General features: G+C 50.6%; 2 protein-coding genes across 5 annotated transcripts in view; one reads left to right on the top strand and one right to left on the bottom strand.

The window, feature by feature from the left end:
- Positions 1–486, bottom strand: part of SUGP1 (SURP and G-patch domain containing 1) — a 31,804-nt gene extending 31,318 nt beyond the window's left edge. The window contains exon 1 of one of the 2 annotated variants that reach the window (XM_027038473.2): positions 260–486. In XM_027038473.2, coding sequence (XP_026894274.1) covers positions 260–293 — 34 coding nt within the window. In that variant the 5' untranslated portion in view covers positions 294–486. The remainder of the gene's footprint in view (positions 1–259) is intronic. The other variant, XM_015065556.3, reaches the window with a different exon arrangement.
- A 115-nt stretch (positions 487–601) lies between these two features.
- The window catches only part of MAU2 (MAU2 sister chromatid cohesion factor), a 30,337-nt gene continuing 14,227 nt past the window's right edge, over positions 602–16,711 (top strand). For 2 of the 3 annotated variants that reach the window (XM_015065558.3, XM_015065557.3), the window contains exons 1-9: positions 603–924; positions 9,303–9,320; positions 9,726–9,791; positions 10,454–10,549; positions 12,220–12,314; positions 14,644–14,671; positions 14,976–15,131; positions 16,364–16,510; positions 16,598–16,688. In XM_015065558.3, the coding sequence (XP_014921044.2) occupies positions 649–924; positions 9,303–9,320; positions 9,726–9,791; positions 10,454–10,549; positions 12,220–12,314; positions 14,644–14,671; positions 14,976–15,131; positions 16,364–16,510; positions 16,598–16,688 (973 nt within the window). In that variant the 5' untranslated portion in view covers positions 603–648. Of the gene's footprint in view, positions 925–9,302; positions 9,321–9,725; positions 9,792–10,453; positions 10,550–12,219; positions 12,315–14,643; positions 14,672–14,975; positions 15,132–16,363; positions 16,511–16,597; positions 16,689–16,711 lie in introns of all 3 variants that reach the window. The other variant, XM_015065559.3, reaches the window with a different exon arrangement.

Below are 16,711 nucleotides of genomic sequence, written 5' to 3'. Positions count from 1 at the left end.
ATTTCGGAAAGAGAGCGCAGGACTGCCCCAGTGGCGGCCTTTACGGAATACCCGCGCCCTCAGCAAACCAGGCGGTGGGGGCAGCAACTGGGTCTGGGGTCTCGAGAGACCGGGAAGATACAGAAGCCGCCGCTTCGGGACGCCCTGGGGGCTGAGGCGAGGGGCTAATAGATCGGGGTAAACCCAACGGGACGACGAAACCGCGACGCGTAGCCCCGAGGACCCAGGCGGACGCTTGAGGGGAGGCGGGAGCTGTTACCTGCAACATCCCGGTTGTCCATCTTGAGACTCATCCAATCCCACAATGCTCCGGTTCCACTTGAGAAGACTAGTTATAGTGCGCATGGCCTGACGGGAGATGTAGTCTGTGTCGGCCAACCAAGCCCGGCCACTCCGTGGATACCTGGAGCCTTTCCCCAAGGAAAGCAAACCTCAGCCTATTGGCAATTTCTGGTCTCAGTCCCGCGGACTAAAGGGCATCGCCTTTTCTCACACCTTCCCGGAGCCTCAGCCACTCCAAAGACAAACTACATGTTCCAGAATGCTTTATGCGGCAGCTCTCGCGAGAGACGTGAGAAGAGCCCCGCCCCGCCCCGCGCTCCTGCTTCCGCCTCCCTGTGGCGGCGGCTTGTTGTTGTGGAGGCCGAAATGGCGGCTCAAGCAGCGGCGGCGGCTCAGGCGGCGGCGGCCCAGGCAGCGCAGGCGGAGGCGGCCGAGTCGTGGTACCTGGCGCTTCTGGGCTTCGCCGAGCACTTCCGCACTTCCAGCCCGCCCAAGATCCGCCTGTGTGTGCACTGCCTGCAGGCCGTGTTCCCCTTCAAGCCGCCTCAGCGCATCGAGGCCCGCACGCACTTGCAGCTCGGTTCCGTGCTCTACCACCACACCAAGAACAGCGAGCAGGCGCGCAGCCACCTGGAGAAGGCGGTGAGCGCGGACCCGGCCGCGAGGGAGGAGGCGCGGGCTCTTTTCGGGGCCTGGGCTGACGGACTGCGACCCCGGCGGGCAGGGGCCTCCTGGCCCGTCTTCGGGGATCTGGGGCGCGACTTCAGGACGAGCAGCAGGACCCCGAAGCCGCCAGCCTCTCAGGGCACCCGAGGGCCTTTCTCTGTACCTTACTTAACGTCTTTGGTGACACGTAGGGCCCCAGGACCCCGCTCAGGGTACTCGAGAGTTGTCTCATCAGGAGCAATAGGGTCCCCAGATTCTTCAGGATTTCGGGAGGATATCATCTTGTTGGCGCCCATGGGAACGCCACCAGATCTGCCAGTGGGTCCTGCAGCTTCCAGCTCTCCAGGGCTCAGCCCCGGGGGCATCATCATGACCGTTCCTTCCAGAAGTGACTCAGGATAGGGGAGGGTCAAGGTGACAGTTCAGACAGTTCAGGCATCCCTTGGGAGCCTGAAGTTTGGTCTCTTCAGGAAACCTAAGAAGGCATCCTCTCCCTAGACCCGGAAGTCTGATAGAAGTATCTGGAGGGTATTAAGCCCCTATCACTGATGCAGGAGGCGTAGATGGGAGGCAGAGGCTCAGAGAGAAGAGGTTAAGATCCTGTAAGGAGGCAGACCTCGGGGGGCCTACATTCCAGGACCATTTGGTGGAGTGGGGTGGGGGATGTCTAAGCTTCTGCTTTTTCTGTATCCATGGTGACTTCTCTTCCTCCCACCATCTGTTTAGTCTGTCCCCTTCAGAAGAAAGACCCCATCCCCCCGTCTTGACTTGTGGGATCTCGGTGCTTCAAAGAATGTGGGACAGTGGCCGTCATTGTGCCTCTTCTGGCCTTGGCGTTGTTTCTTATCACGGGAACACTGTGCTCCTGTCAGACCGGGCCTCCATTTGCCACTTACCCAGCTTTATTCTGCTTAGAGATTCCTTGAGAAGAATCAACTTAAGTTATTTATTTATTTATTTTTAATTTCTTTTAATGTTTATTTTTCATTTTTGAGAGAGAGAGATGGAGGGCAAGCAGGGAAGGGGCAGAGAGAGAGGGGGAGACACAAGACGCCGAAGCAGGCTCCAGGCTCCCGGCACAGAGTCCAACGCAGGGCTCGAACCCACGAACCGTGAGATCATGACTTAAGCCAAAGTTGGAAGCTTAACTGACTGACCCACCCAGGCGCCTCTTTATTTTTTTTTTAAGTTTATTTATTTATTTTGAGAGAAAGAGAGCGAGCATGAGTGGGGGAGGGGCAGAGAGAGGAAAGAGAAAGAATCCCAATCTGCATTGACGGTGCAGAGCGCAATGCAGAGCTCGATCTCAAACCGTGAGATCAAGACCTGAACTGACATCAGCAGTTGGATGCTTAACCGACGGAGCCATGCAGGCGCCCCAAGAATCAAATTAAATGTTTAGAACTTATCGATCTGCGGTAAATCCGGGCCCACCTGTGGCTAGTAATGAATTGCCTTTGGGAAGATATCAGATCTTTGCAAACTGTAGAGAGTTGGAAGGGGACTTTAGTCCTTCCTTGATCATCTCCCTTGTTTTAGGAGTGAGGCAGTATGGGTTCAGAGAGATGAAGTGATTTGCCCAAAGCTACACAGCAAGTTATTAACAAAACTGGCTCAAACCTGGGCTCAAGGTCACCAACTTCAGTGCCAAGACAATAAGTCATTATTGTTTCTATGAAGTTTCTTTTTTTTTTTCTTTTCCTTTTCTTTTATTATTATTTTTTGGCGTTTATTTTGAGAGAGAGCACGAGTAGGGGTGGGGCATAGAGAAAGGGGGAGAGAGGGAATCCCAAGCAAGCTCCATACTGTCAGTGCAGAGCCTGATGTGGGGCTCAAACCCACAAACAGTGAGATCATGACCTGAGCAGAAACTAAGAGTCAGACTCCTAACTGACTGAGCCACCCAGACGCCCCTAGGTTTTGTTTTTTTTTTTTCCCTTTTATTCATTCAGCAGATATTCAGCTCACATCAGGTGCCAAGCTCTATTCTAAGGGCTATGGATCAGGGATGACTAAAATGGTCCCTGTCAACGTGAGCTTATGTTTTAGTAAAGAAGACAAACATTGAATATGTAGTGAAAGGTTAGGCACTGGTAGAAGAACCGTGGAAAATATGGTCCAGGGTGAAGAGATGGAGTTGATGGGGAGCTTTTTTTGGCAGAGGTAGTGGGAAAGTCTATTTGTAGGCGTGACATTTGAGCAGAGGCCTGAATGGGATGGGGAAAGCAAACCTGGAGAACAACTCAGGATGTCAGGTCGATCCTGTGACGGGATAGTGTAAGGTCTCTCCTAGGCAGTGATGAGGCTGAGATTAGATGAAGCCCCAGACTTCCTTAGGTGTGGGGGTGCTGGAGACTGACTGCTTAGGCCTGGTGGCCCAGTGCCTTCAGTGAATTGAGGTTCTAAAGCTCTCTTCTCTGGATTAACAACAAATTCTGCCACCTTCCTTGCTCAAGGGTCATTCACTCTTTTTCTAGCAGTGGCTCATAGTTGCTGTGTATGTGGTCGCATTTTGCCCACCCAGTGCTGTGCAGGGGAAGCAGCCATGCCTCGGATTACTTCCTTGTAGCCACTGGGCTTTTGGACCCATGATTTAAACCCTTATGCTTGTGAAGCACCTTCCCTTGATTTTACAGAACGCTGAATCTTGTGGGGTTTTCCACAGAGGCACAAGGTCACCTCTGTAGCTCACACTGACATTATACTTGGAAATCCCTTCCTTTCTGTTGGGTGTATCCCCAGCTGGGAATTTGTCCAGATTTCAGTTAAAGTGCTGTTCTCCATGCTGTTTTCTTTCTGCAGTTGTATGTTATCTCCTATTGTGTTGCAACATAAGCATGCTTTCTTTATCTTCGCTCTTTATTGGTCCTGTGATTTCCCCCAAATCAGGGTGCTATCAGCTTTTACTCGTTCTTACCCAGACTCGCTCAATAAAAAAATCGGAATATATTCTTCTTTTAGAAGTGGTTTGTTTCTAGTTCTGAAGAGCAAATGGCCAAAGAAGTTCCAGTTTCTTTTCAGGGAGCCAACACAGAGTATCAAAAAGCTTTTTTTTTTTTTTTTCTTTTTTTTTTTTTAAAGTAAACTCTACCCCTAACATGGGCTTGAACTCACAAACCTGAGATATAGAGTTGCATGCTCCACTGACTGAGCCAGCCAGGTGCCCCAAAACCTTTTTTTTTTTTTTTTTTTTTTCCTAATTTTATTTTAGCATAAATGACTGCAGTATTTTGTGACTATTTTCTCCTTGATCATTCCTCTTGCTGTTATTTTCTGAACACGTTTTCTCTAACTTATGAGTGCTTTAGGTAAAACTTTTTTTTAGGTGTTTATTTATTTGTTTTGAGAGAGAGAGAGAGCAGGGGAGGAGCAGAGGGAGAGAGAGACAATCCCACCTAAACTTAGTACCGCATTCAGCTTCCCTGTTATTTTCACATCTTTTGCTTTCTCTCTGAGAAATCCCCAATCTCCCTGGTAATCACTTTTTTTTTTTAATACAAAGTTAGGTTATTTATCCTCTGTTTGCTTACTGTCAGCATCTAAACTGCCTCAACTGCATTTGTAACCTGTGTAGAAAACCTATAACATCCCCATTGGCTTCATGAATTGACCAACTTTAGAAGAATCCTCCATTAAGTGTTTCTATCAAAGGTATGGAGGCTGTTTCTCCCTTTGCTCAGCAGCTTGCTTGCTTTTTTTTTCCTTAAGATTTTATTTTTAAGTAATCTCTACACCCAGTGTGGCACTTGAACTCACAACCCCAAGATCAAGAGTTGCGTGCTCTTCCAAATGAGCCTGCCAGGCGCCCCTCAGCAGCTTTCTTTGAGGTCACAGCTGTTGGTCTCTCATTGGTTCCTGCCTCTATGGGCCCTTGGAGCCCCTGCTGGCTTCTTCACTCCCTGGGTCTGCTCAACAACTCCTGTAGCTCTTATGGTGCATGACTGGACACTTCACCTGAGAGTCTCCCCTTTTAGATTATGGTTTTGGCAGTGATGTGTGTGTGTGTTACCAGAATTTTGGGCTGCTTTGGGACTCCTGGTCCCAGTTCATGATTATAAGAGATGTCTCTTTCCTGAGAAATCTCTTGGCTAGAGAATGTGTGAAGTTGTCTTCTGCAGGTTCTTTCATACTGTATTCCTTGTCATTTCATTTTCACCTGGGATTTCCTCTTGCTGAACACCTATTCTTGGGTATATTTTCAGTCTTCGCTGGCCTAATTTTTACACCGTTGTTCCAGCAAACAGTCCCATTTCAGTCATTTGCACATCCTCTGCGGAATCAGGAGAATCTTTGTGTCTGTACTTAGATGTAGATCTATACCCCCTTAACTAAGCTTTTGATCACATTTCCTCTTTATTCTTTGGTCAAGAAATGCAGCATCATCCTTAGACTTTGCTGATTCGAGTGCCACGGAGGAATAAATGCTGCTTCTCTGGAATGAATTGTGCATTATTTTCTATAATCTAGGTAGTCAGTCATTATACAGTGATTTGTTTTGACTGTGGTGTCCCACATCCATGCCATATTTGCTTACTCTTTGAGTTTGGAGTGGAGCTGCTTTTCAGTGGTGGTTTCACTTACCTGACTTAGAAAGTGGCTCCAAACTGTGTCATTCAGATGCCTGTTAATTCCACGTCCAGGTTTGTTTTGTTGTTGTTATCATTGTTGTTTTTAATTTATTTTGTGAGAGAGAGAGCAAGCACGAGTGGGGAAAGGGCAGACAGAGAGACAGAGAATACCAAGCAGGTTTCATGCTGTCAGCACAGAGCCCAACACAGGGCTCCACCCTACAAACCATGAGATCACGACCTGAGCCAAAACCAAGAGTCAGACACTTAACCGACTCAACCACCCAGGCTCCCCCACTTCCAGGTTTAACCTGAGAATCTCTGGTTTACCTTCTCAGCAAGTGATTAAATGCTTCCCTAAGGCCCGAAAAGACTTAGTTCTGGGCCTTTCATCAGCAGGCATGGCTGGAGCAGATCTTTCATCCTTCAGCATCATGTCCTGCCAAATTCCATGCCCCATCGCTGGGAGCAAAACCTTGTGCAGAAAGTGTATTTGCAGAGCTTGGCGTTAAGCATTTTCATGGAAGAGTGTGGTCTGTGCTTCCTCCTGTTTTCATTTCTATTTTCTTCACTCTCACTCTCTGTCTCCTCTGAATTCAGGATGTGAAATCTGTCTAGGAACCATCCCTTCACGGTTCCACCAACTCGTCCCCCTGCCTCCCCTCCAACCCCTGATTCTTCCTCTTCCTGCTTGGGAATCACTGAGGTATTGTTGCCACCTTCTACATGCCAGGCTCTGCATGTGGTCTTCTTGGGGACACTGTCTCATTGGATCCTCAACAAACCCATGAGGTAGGGACCACTTCCAACTTGTCAGTGACATTGCTGAAGGGGTTTCTCCTAGTCAGGGTCACACAGCAGAAAGAGGCAGGCTGGCTTCTAAGTGCTGAGCTTCCATCCCAAAGGAGTTGCAGTCGATAACTATTTCTGTACATTTTTGTGGTTTAAAAACCTGATTTTAAAAATTTATCTGTATTTTGAGGTACAAGAAGCCTTGACACTCTCTCAGCCCTGGATGGAATCTTCAGACATGAGAGAGAGATGCTCATTCAAGCTCTTCCACCCCTCACAGCTTGTACTGATTCTGTGGTGCCCCTCACTTACCCTGAGAGCCCCAAGGTGACCTCAGGAATTTCTGATATGTTAGTTTATATCCCTGTCCGGCACCTGCAGGCTGCCCAGCAGTGAGAGGCTCTGACTTTGGCTTCTTTCCTGTCATGAGGCAGGAGATATAAAGCTATTTTTTAGCATTACGCCATAAAATATAGATGGGGTAGCAACTTTGTATAAAATAGGAGCCTTAGATAAGGTATCCTCTGTACTTCAATTGTGAGGTGTGTTTTCTGAAGTCTACATATTTCTGGTTTGTGAATCTATGTTGCAAGTGTTACAAAGACACAAAAGTGAAGCCATTTGTTCCTTGACAGTTGTTTGACTGACAGTCCGGGGAAAGTGACTGAGTTGCCCTGACAAGGGCCAGTCTTGTAGCTCTCCCAGCCCAACCATGTCTCCAGTCACACAGGTTCCTCCACTGGTTTGCCCTCTCCTTCCAACTGGTGGCCTTCAGGAGCCTCTCTTGCTACGCTGACCTTCCCTGTGGGGAGGAAGTGGTTCTATAGAAAGCACACCCCGACTTCTGTATTTATTGGCTCCATTGACGTCACCCGTTTGACTGAAACGGGCCTGGCCTCCATGGGAACCCTGAGCCCCTTCTGTCCCTGCTGCAGGGGGGCCTTGGGAGGGGACACGCAAGTTGGCTGCAGGAAGCCTTTTGCCTGGGCTCTACATGTGTGTACGTGCATGTGTGTCAGGAAGGACCCCTGTCAGTAGTGCTGGGGCTTTTTTTGGTCTCCATTCCTTTCACCTGCTCCCACAGTGCCTCCTTCTGGCCCACCTATATTTTGCAGGCAGCTGGTGTCAGAGGCAGTTCCAAGTCTTTCCCTGCTCTGCGATTTCCTAACCACCATTCACCCTAGGCCCAGAGGCATCTCTGTTCCTAAGACCAGCGGCCCCTTGGGCCCCTCTTCCTCCCTTCACATTCTCTTTGCTGTCTCTAGGTGCTCTTAAACCCAGATCTGATTAGGTGCTTCTGTTTTATGACTCTGACTGAGATAGGCTCCAGGAATGATATTGGGGCATTTTGATCCATAGGCAGGGCTGCCACATTAATTGTACAGAGATCCATTGGGCCTTCCAGCCTCACCTTCCTGCCTTCCGTCTTTTTCATGGGTTCTCCTCTGCCTGGGGCATCTCCCACTCCCGCTTTGCCTGGGGACACCTCCCCCTCACTTTCTACACCATCACCCTCAAGGGCCAACCCAGGCTGTCATCCACGCACACACTGTTCTCCCACAGAGCATAGTGAGTCAAGGTCTTCTGTTCGGCGCTGGATCCTCCCGCCAGCAGTTGCCACGACTCTGAATGTAGGATGAGTGGGTCGGCAAGGACAGTGTCAGTTGCATGCTTGGGTCCTAGGTGGTCTGACAGAGTGTGGTTGGTGTAGTTCATGTGGTGGACTGGCCCATGCACACCCTCACCAGTGCCTCCTGTTGGAATGTGGAACTGCAGGGCACAGCAGTCTCCAAGTGGGAGCATGTCATCTGAACCCTGTGCTGGTGTGTGTGCCAGCAGAGAAGAACAGTGAGGTCAGGTCTTAGAACCGTCCCCACAGTCCTCTGGCTGGATTTTGCCCACACCACCCCTTCTTGGAGCTCTCCTGTGTCCACTCTGAGGCTAGCTTTGCTCATTTCCAAGCATCTTTTAAAGTGGAAGATTTTTGGTGCACCATGGTGGCTCAGTCGGTTAAGCGTCCGACTTTGGCTCAGGTCATGATCTCATGGTTCATGGGTTCGAGCCTCACATCGGGCTCTGTGCTGACAGCTCAGAGCCTGGAGCCTGCTTCAGATTCTGTGCCTCCCTCTTTCTCTCTACCCCTCTTCCACTCGTGCTCTGCCTCTCCCTCTCTCAAAAATAAATAAACATTAAAAAAATTAAAAAAAATAAAGTGGAAGATTTTTTTTAATGTCCATTCATTTGTTTTGAGAGAGCACGTGTGTGTGCACAAGCAGGGGAGGGGCAGAGAGTGAAGGAGAGGGATCAATCTCATGACCACTACATAATGATCTGAGCCAACATCAAGAGTCAGACACTCAACTGACCAAGGCACCCAGATGTCCATGGCATCTTTTTTTTTTTAACATTTATTTATTTTTGAGAGAGAGACAGAGCATCAACGGGGGAGGGCCAGAGAGAGAGGGAGACACAGAATCCGAAACAGGCTCCAGGCTCTGAGCTGTCAGCACAGAGCCTGACACGGGACTTGAACTCACGGACCGCGAGATCATGACCTGCGCCGAAGTTGGACGCTTAACTGACTGAGCCACCCAGGCGCCTCCATAAGCATCTTGTAAGTGTTGCTGCTTCAGGAAGGACTGACACCTGCAGACCCACTCTCCAGTTGTAACTGATTTCTTGTGTTACTGTCTACCAGCTGTCAGTGTACTGCAGTGAGTGGTACAGCGGGGCTGTCTATACTCCTGAAGCATCTCTGCTTTGGTGGGAGGGGGCTCCAAATCTGACTCTGGAGGCTGGCAGGACAGAAAACTGCTGTCCGAAGGAGGAGCAGGTGCTCATTTTCCCATCCTTTCAGGCCGAGCAGGTCACCTTCCCCCTTAACTGAGCACCTGGAGATTTTGGTGACAGGACGACCTGTCTAAACCCTGAAGTGGAGCCAGTAAGCAGGCATCAAGTGTTTGAGAATTAATTCTTTTTTCTTTTTCTTTTCAGTGGTTGATATCGCAGCAAGTATCCTTTTCCTGTTGGTACTGTTCCCTTTAAGGAAAGCTCCATTTGAAAAAAATAATAATAAAGATTGTATTGCAAACTTGAACACCCCCCCCCCCCCCCAATAAAGCACCCCAGAGTTTTAGGCTTTGCCCCACCTAAAGAATCCCTTCTTCGATGTGGCCACCCTTATGGACCAGCATGGCATGCCTGGGTGCCATGCTCCTCTGTATGTCCTATCAGCTAGCTCTGCACCCAGGTGGCACCAAAACTAGGGACTGCTGGAGGAGAACGTGAACTTGAGGTTTCAGAACAGGCAAGGATGTTTCTCTCCCACCAGCCGCTGTAACATAAGAACCCCAAGTTGTGGCCCTTGTAAACTGACCACTTTGCAGTGTCTCTCCTTCCTTAACTGGATGTTATTAGATCCAGCAGTTTGAAGATGTTAAGTTTGAAGCAGCAAGTCTTTTGTCCGAGCTGTACTGTCAAGAGGTAAGAACAAGGTTTCTGAAAGCAAAGTCACTTTCCCTGTAGTAAAGGCACAATGACAAACTGTGGCTCTCAGGAGTGGCCTCTCTGCTGGCTTTTAATACTTCCCATTACTTTTCTACCTCCGGTGCCCTGGCACAGAGCATCCATGAGTCGTCACCTGCTAACGAAAGCCAGCAAAATCTTTTTACCAAAGACTGTTGGAAAACAGCCTTGTTCCTAGGTTTAAGGTGATTAGTTCCTAACAAGTCCATATGCCTTCTTAACCTGGTTGTGATCTCAGGCATAGCTGAAAATCACCTTTCCTCACTTTGAGCAGTCACGTGGGAGGCTCCCTGGGCAGCAGGGACTACATACTTCACATCCCTGGCCCCTCTCTCTGGTGGTAGAACAGGAAAGATGGTAATTTGTCGTCTAATTTGACTGTTCGGGATTTTGGACTAAAGTTAGTTGAATGAGGAGTTATTTTAAGAGGAATGCAAAAACTTCCCAGCTAGTGAGTCCAATAAAATCTTTTCTTCTTTTAATAAAGTAAATTGGCAACCCACAGATCCTTTGGTGAGCGTGAACAGGAGTGGCCTTCTGGCGCCACAGCTGCTGCATAAGGAATCCAGCTTGCTTGCCGGCTTGTTTTTTCCTTCCCAAACTTGACTGTTTCCTTTCAGAATTCTGTAGACACAGCAAAGCCACTGTTGCGGAAAGCGATCCAGATCTCACAGCAGACTCCATACTGGCACTGCCGCCTGCTCTTCCAACTTGCTGTGAGTACCATGGACCCAGCCAAGAAGCATGGGGGCCCAGCAGGGGCTGTGACCTTGGGGCAGGTGTGCCCCAAGTACAAATAACAAACTCCAGGACACACAGACCCTCCTCAAGCTGCTGCACTGCATGGGTGGGGACACAGGGACATTTCTTTTACCTGCTAACCAGCCTCCGTCCTTGGCAGTACCCCCACCCCCAAACAGCCAGCACCTAAGGTGGTGGTGGGAGTGTCCATCCCCCTGGGGGCTGACACAGGGCCTTGTCTTCATGGTCCCCTCTCTCCTGGTGCTTCATTTGGCCTGTGTTCGTTTAAATATGGGGAGGGGCGCCTGGATGGCTCAGTCGGTTAGGCATCCAACTCTTGGTTTTGGCTCAGGTCGTAATCTCACGGATTCATGAGTTGGAGCCCCCCATTAGGCTCTGTGCTGGTGGCGTGGAGCCTGCTTGGGCTTCTGTCTCTCCCTCTCTCTCTGTCCTTACTCCACTCACACTGTCTCTGTCTTTCTCAAAAATAAATAAACTTGGGGCGCCTGGGTGGCTCAGTCGGTTAAGCATCCGACTTCAGCTCAGGTCATGATCTCACACTCCATGAGTTCGAGCCCCGCGTTGGGCTCTGTGCTGACAGCTCAGAGCCTGGAGCCTGCTTCAGATTCTGTGTCTCCCTCTCTCTCTGTTCCTCCCCTGTTCATGCTCTGACTCTCTCTGTCTCAAAAATAAATAAAAACATTAAAATAAATAAGTAAACTTTAAAGTTTTTTAAATAAAAATAAATTTGTTTGGGGAGCATTTCTTGCCAGTAGCCCACTGTGTTTTGTAAGGACTGAGCTGAGATTGCCACTTACCTATTGGGCAATGAATGCCTGAGTCAAGCCTGGGCTCCGTGTAGGTCCTCCCTTCATCTCCCCAGATATAGGTCGTCCCTGTATTCTGAGACACTCAATTGGTTGGGGCGCTTTCTAGGCTGGGCCTTCCTGGCTGCAGTGGAGGGGCCTGCCGGCTGGGGATCAAGATGAAGGACAGTAGGCTCTACTGTGAGGGACACCTCTTTTGTGGTGGGCTCTGCCCATACCTCCCCCTCATTGGATGGATTCCAGTCTCTCCTGTCTCAGAACCTCCCTGCCCACCAGGCTGCTCTCACCTACCCTTCATGACACAGCCCTGTCACCTGCCTGTACAGCCGGACTGTGAGTCACCTGAGTCATTGGGCACCACATGCATGTAGGAATCCAAGCTCTTGACCAAGGCCCTGCAAGTGTACCTTCCTTTGAACCTGTTAAAGCCTCTCTGTTTGAAACATCTATAGGCACTTAATGCCTGAGGGAGTCCCTCCTTGCTTGGGGCTCTTCTGGCCACCTCCCTAGTGACTGCCCCCAAAGGCAATCTGCAAAGCACACAGACACACTCACAAAGTCTTAGGGGTCTATGCCCATAAGTATTAACTGCTGGCTCTGTGAGCCGTTAAGCTTAAATGAGGTACACTGTAGATGAAGTGGAGTTCTGTACCCAAAGCAATTAGTGTGATGAGATAATTTGGTTGATTTAGCTCATAACTGACATTAAGACAATTTTGTTGGGGTGTGGGGAGGTTCAGTTTTAAGTCACCAACAGAGCACTGAGGTCAGGTAGTAGGTGCTATAAAGTAAGCGTCATTGCTCTCTCTCCTTTTTAGCAACTGCACACGCTTGAGAAGGACCTGGTGTCAGCCTGCGACCTCCTGGGCGTGGGGGCTGAGTATGCCCGAGTTGTGGGATCTGAGTATACACGGTAGGCACCCTCTATCCACACTCCTCTCCCCCTTGGAAACAGCTGGCTATCTTGTCCTGGACAACAAAGAGAATTGGCATTCTGGCTCGAAAGAGGGATCACTTTGGTGCATAGTAAAAAAATGTGGCGATTAAAGCAGCACCAGACATCTCTTGCCCCATCGATTTATGAAGTTGGAGGGGAGAAGCTACTGACAAGGGGAGAGCAGCCTGCATTCTCAGTGCTTGCAAGAACGTAGTGTCTCTTAAAATAAAAACCGTTCGTATGATGTGCTGGGCTGGCCCCTTTCTGGCACAGGTGCAAGAGCAGTGCTCCCAGAAGGTGATGTGCTTGGCAGTGCCTGTGGGCAGCCCCAGTGTCCCAGCTTTTAGATGTACAACAGGAGACAGAATGAGTGGACGTTCGTGTAAAAGAGGGGACGTAGGTTCATGTTACCCACAGAACTACTTAGACCAAGGTCTGGAGACTGGTGCCTTGGGATCAGGGGTCAGAGGGCACTGGTGCTTCATTGTGTACCCTCCATGAAGGTGTCCAGATTGTCTGCCTCTTTTCCTGTTGAAGAGAAGAGCCCTCTGCAGTAGACAGGCACAGACAACAGTGCTCTTATTCTGTTGTATGCATTGGGGTTCTGGAAAGTTAAGTTTCACAAGGCTGATCTTACCCCATGGAATTGTTGGGAAACAACTGTTCCCAACTCTATTCTTTGAGCTCTAGACTTGAAAGTGCCCGAGAGGAGCCACTCAGTTCCCCCTAGGCTGTCTTGGACTCTTGGCTACCCTGCCTTGAGATGGTGGCTGTCACATACCCTGGCCCCACACTCCTGGCCTTCCCTGCCCCCCTTGTGCTGTAGCTATCACTAGGTTCATGGTGACAGGCCCTACAGGGCATGGGACAGCTGAACACTCTACATGTTCTCTCTAGAGTGTCTTCTTACAGGCTTCTGTGCCACTGTGGACAGGCGGCCTGGGTGGGCGACCTGGGTGTAGACCCTACAGTCTGCCTGCCATGAAGTAACAGCAAGGAATGGTGTGGTGGCCTGGAGCATCGGCATCTGTTGTGCTATGTGATTGTGACCTCCCCACCTCAATCTCCTCACCCAGAAAATGGGAGGAATGGCACCTACTTGATGGGGTGTCAGTTGGAACACACTGGGATTCTGCCAAGACTGTCAGGAAGGAGACTTTGATATTGAACAAACTGGGGGCCTGGGGGCCTGTACGACCACAAGGATTCCTGAAAGCAGCAGCCCCTGCCCCACACTAGCATGCTGAGGCACCTTGGAGCTGAGTTTGAGGCCAGGCTGGCCCGGCTCCTTCCCCTGTTGTTTTGGCTGTTCTCAACTTTTTAACAGCTTGGAGTACCTGATTAGCTCAGTGAGAAGAGCATGCAACTCTTGATCTTGGGGTTGTGAGTTCGAGCCCCACATTGGATAGAGAGATTACTTAAAAATAAAACCTTTAAAAATAATAAATATTTAAAAAAATTTTTTTATTTATCTTGAGAGAGAGAGACAGACACAGCATGAGTGGGGAGGGGCAGCGAGAGAGGGAGAGAGAGAATCCCAAGCAGGTTCCACGCTGCCAGCACAGAGCCCAACATGGGACTCGAACACAGGAAGCCATGAGATCATGACCTGAGTCGAAACCAAGGGTCAGACACCTAACCAACTGAGCCACACAGGCGCCCCAAAAATAATAAATTTCTTAACATGCTCATTTTAGAATTTTTATGCTTATGATAGCGGTACACACACATTTAGAAAGTTACAAAAAGGTTTCAGTGTTGGCTCTAGAAATCTCCTGGCCTCATTGCCCCCTGAGGGTTGAGACAGGGTGGTGAGGCTGCTGATGTGCCTGGGGCTTCCTGAGTTTATCTCTTTAACCCTCAGGAGAATCTGAAGGGTTCAGAAGAGGAAGTAGAGGCGTGGGTTTGAGTTCAGGTACCTGAGCCTGTGTGCTTGCCCCCTGCCCAGTGCCATCCACTGACACAGAGGCCCTGTCTACACTGTCAGCCAGGGTGAAATTATGGCAGACTTGCCATTCCATACTCTGCTCCTCCACACTTTCTGAGCACCTGTTTATGCCTTCTGGGCTTTGGAGCCTCATGAACATCTAAACCAGGCAAAAATAGTAAAGAAAGCTCAAATAGAGTAAAATAGAACAGTTGTAAATAAAACACATCTCACTGGGGCTGGAGACCACCAGGGACTGCTGTCATCCACTTAATTATCCCCAGAAGTGGCACATTAGGTCCCCATGAACATTGGGGTGGCACAGTCGTCCCAGGAGATGCCAGGGCCCCACAGACTGACTCACCCTCTCTTTTCCAGGGCATTGTTCCTGCTCAGCAAAGGGATGGTAAGTCAAGGCTGGGTGGAGTGGGGCTGGTTGGAGGACATGAAGCCAGGCCCTGCTCACTTGCCATGGTGCAGCCCCCCTTGGGGGCCCAGACCCTCATGTACAGCGGGCTGCAGCAAGGCCGAGGCCCTGGTGCCCCTGCTGGGTTCAGAAGTGAAACCTAGATTCCAGGTTGTGGGATTTGTGCTAAGGAAGGGGCAACCTGGGTTTGTTTTGTGCCCTCTTTGTGGTGCTGGTGGTCCCCTGGAGGGGGGCAGCCCTGTGCACCAAGGGGTGCTCCCACCACCTGCGTCTCCCTCCCCAGCTGCTGCTGATGGAGCGCAAGTTGCAGGAAGTCCACCCGCTGCTGACCCTCTGTGGACAGATAGTTGAGAACTGGCAGGGGAACCCCATCCAGAAGGAGTCTCTGCGTGTCTTCTTCCTAGTGCTCCAGGTGACCCACTATTTGGATGCTGGGCAGGTACGTAGTGCCTCCCGTGTGAGGGCTGATGGGGATTGAGCAGGCTGTGAGTAGGCTTCCTGCCAAGATGTCACCTCTGTGGTTGCATCCTGTCACTAGCCACACAACATGGCTGTCATTGAGAGCTCAGCTTCTGCTCCACACCTTGTCATGGTCTTGCACAAGTGCTTTGTCCCTGTGAGCAGAGGGCACTCCGAGAATGGGAGTCTCCTGTTCCCAGCATAATGGCAAGAGTATTTGTGGCGCACACGTCCACTCAATGCGTGGACAGTTGAAGGCATCTAAGGGCAGTTTGGGAATCCATGAGAATAAACTGAGGATTCTGGCATGGTGCCTGGCACACAGCGGGTGCTCAAGCAGTGTCTGTCCACACCCCACCCCCTGCCCCAGCTGATGACGGCTTTATGCCGTTCAAGTAGGGACTGACAGGATCAGCTGTAATTCTCGTGTGGTCGAGGAGCAGCTGCATTTGTGCATGGGTGAACGTCTCAGCCTTTTGGGGGTGCTACTCCATCTTCCCCACCCTGTCCTAGTGACCAGCCACAGGCAGGACCTCTCTGGTGTCCTGGGAGGCCGCAGGTGGAGCCTAGTGGCCGTGAAGGCCCCAGAAAGTGCCGAGTAGGTGTCTCATTGGTGAAGGGCTTCCTTTGTTCTCCCTCTTGCACCCAGCTGTGCCTGTTGAGCCAAGCACCACACTCAACACATAGAAACACAGAGCAGACACTCATGGGGTGTTGATGGCTGTGTAAATGGCCTGTGGGGGCCTTGGGACAGGGCTTCCCTGTGCAGAGAGGCCAGTCTGTACAAACCATGGCATCTGCAGGACTCCCAGGTAGCCACTTCCCACCCCCTGGGATAACCAGCTGCCCCAGCCCTGTCCTTCTCTCCTGGGGTTACTACAGGAAAGAAGAAACGTGATTTGAACAGGGTCTTTGGACGGACTTCTCGCAGGACTTGGTATTGGGCCCAGCACCGGGTGGTGGCCAAGCCTTAGTCCCATAGATGACCTACCTGGTCCTACCATGCTCCCTGAGAGCTGGCTGACCAATCTGGGGGTGGGCTTCCTGCAAGTAGTGAGCATAGCAGGGGCTCCTAGAAGGAGGGGGCTAAAAAGTTGCTGGACAGGCAAGACCTGGTTAGCTACCACTCTGGGAGCCTTGTGTCCTGAGGGGCCTGGCACCTGGTGGGAGTGGGCAGGCACTCAGGCATGTGGTGCCACTCGCCTGCTCCAGGTGAAGAGTGTGAAGCCGTGCCTGAAGCAGCTGCAGCAGTGCATCCAGACCATCTCCACGCTGCACGACGATGAGATCCTGCCTAGCAACCCTGCTGACCTCTTCCACTGGCTGCCCAAGGAGCACATGTGTGTGCTCGTCTACCTGGTGAGTCTCTAGAGGCCTGGGGCCAGGGTGGCTGGGGGTGGTGAGGAGAGGGTCACAGTGACCGCTGCTGTCTGGTCTTGTTGCCAGGTGACCGTGATGCACTCCATGCAGGCCGGCTACCTGGAGAAGGCACAGAAATACACAGACAAAGCTCTCATGCAACTGGAGAAGCTCAAGAGTAAGTCTCAGTGGGGCTGTGTT

The sequence above is a fragment of the Acinonyx jubatus genome, chromosome A2 (assembly GCF_027475565.1).
Source record: "Acinonyx jubatus isolate Ajub_Pintada_27869175 chromosome A2, VMU_Ajub_asm_v1.0, whole genome shotgun sequence".
In the NCBI taxonomy this organism is placed as follows: Eukaryota; Metazoa; Chordata; class Mammalia; order Carnivora; family Felidae; genus Acinonyx; species Acinonyx jubatus.
Note: the sequence above shows the minus strand (reverse complement) of the source record. Positions and strands in the feature narration are given on the sequence as shown.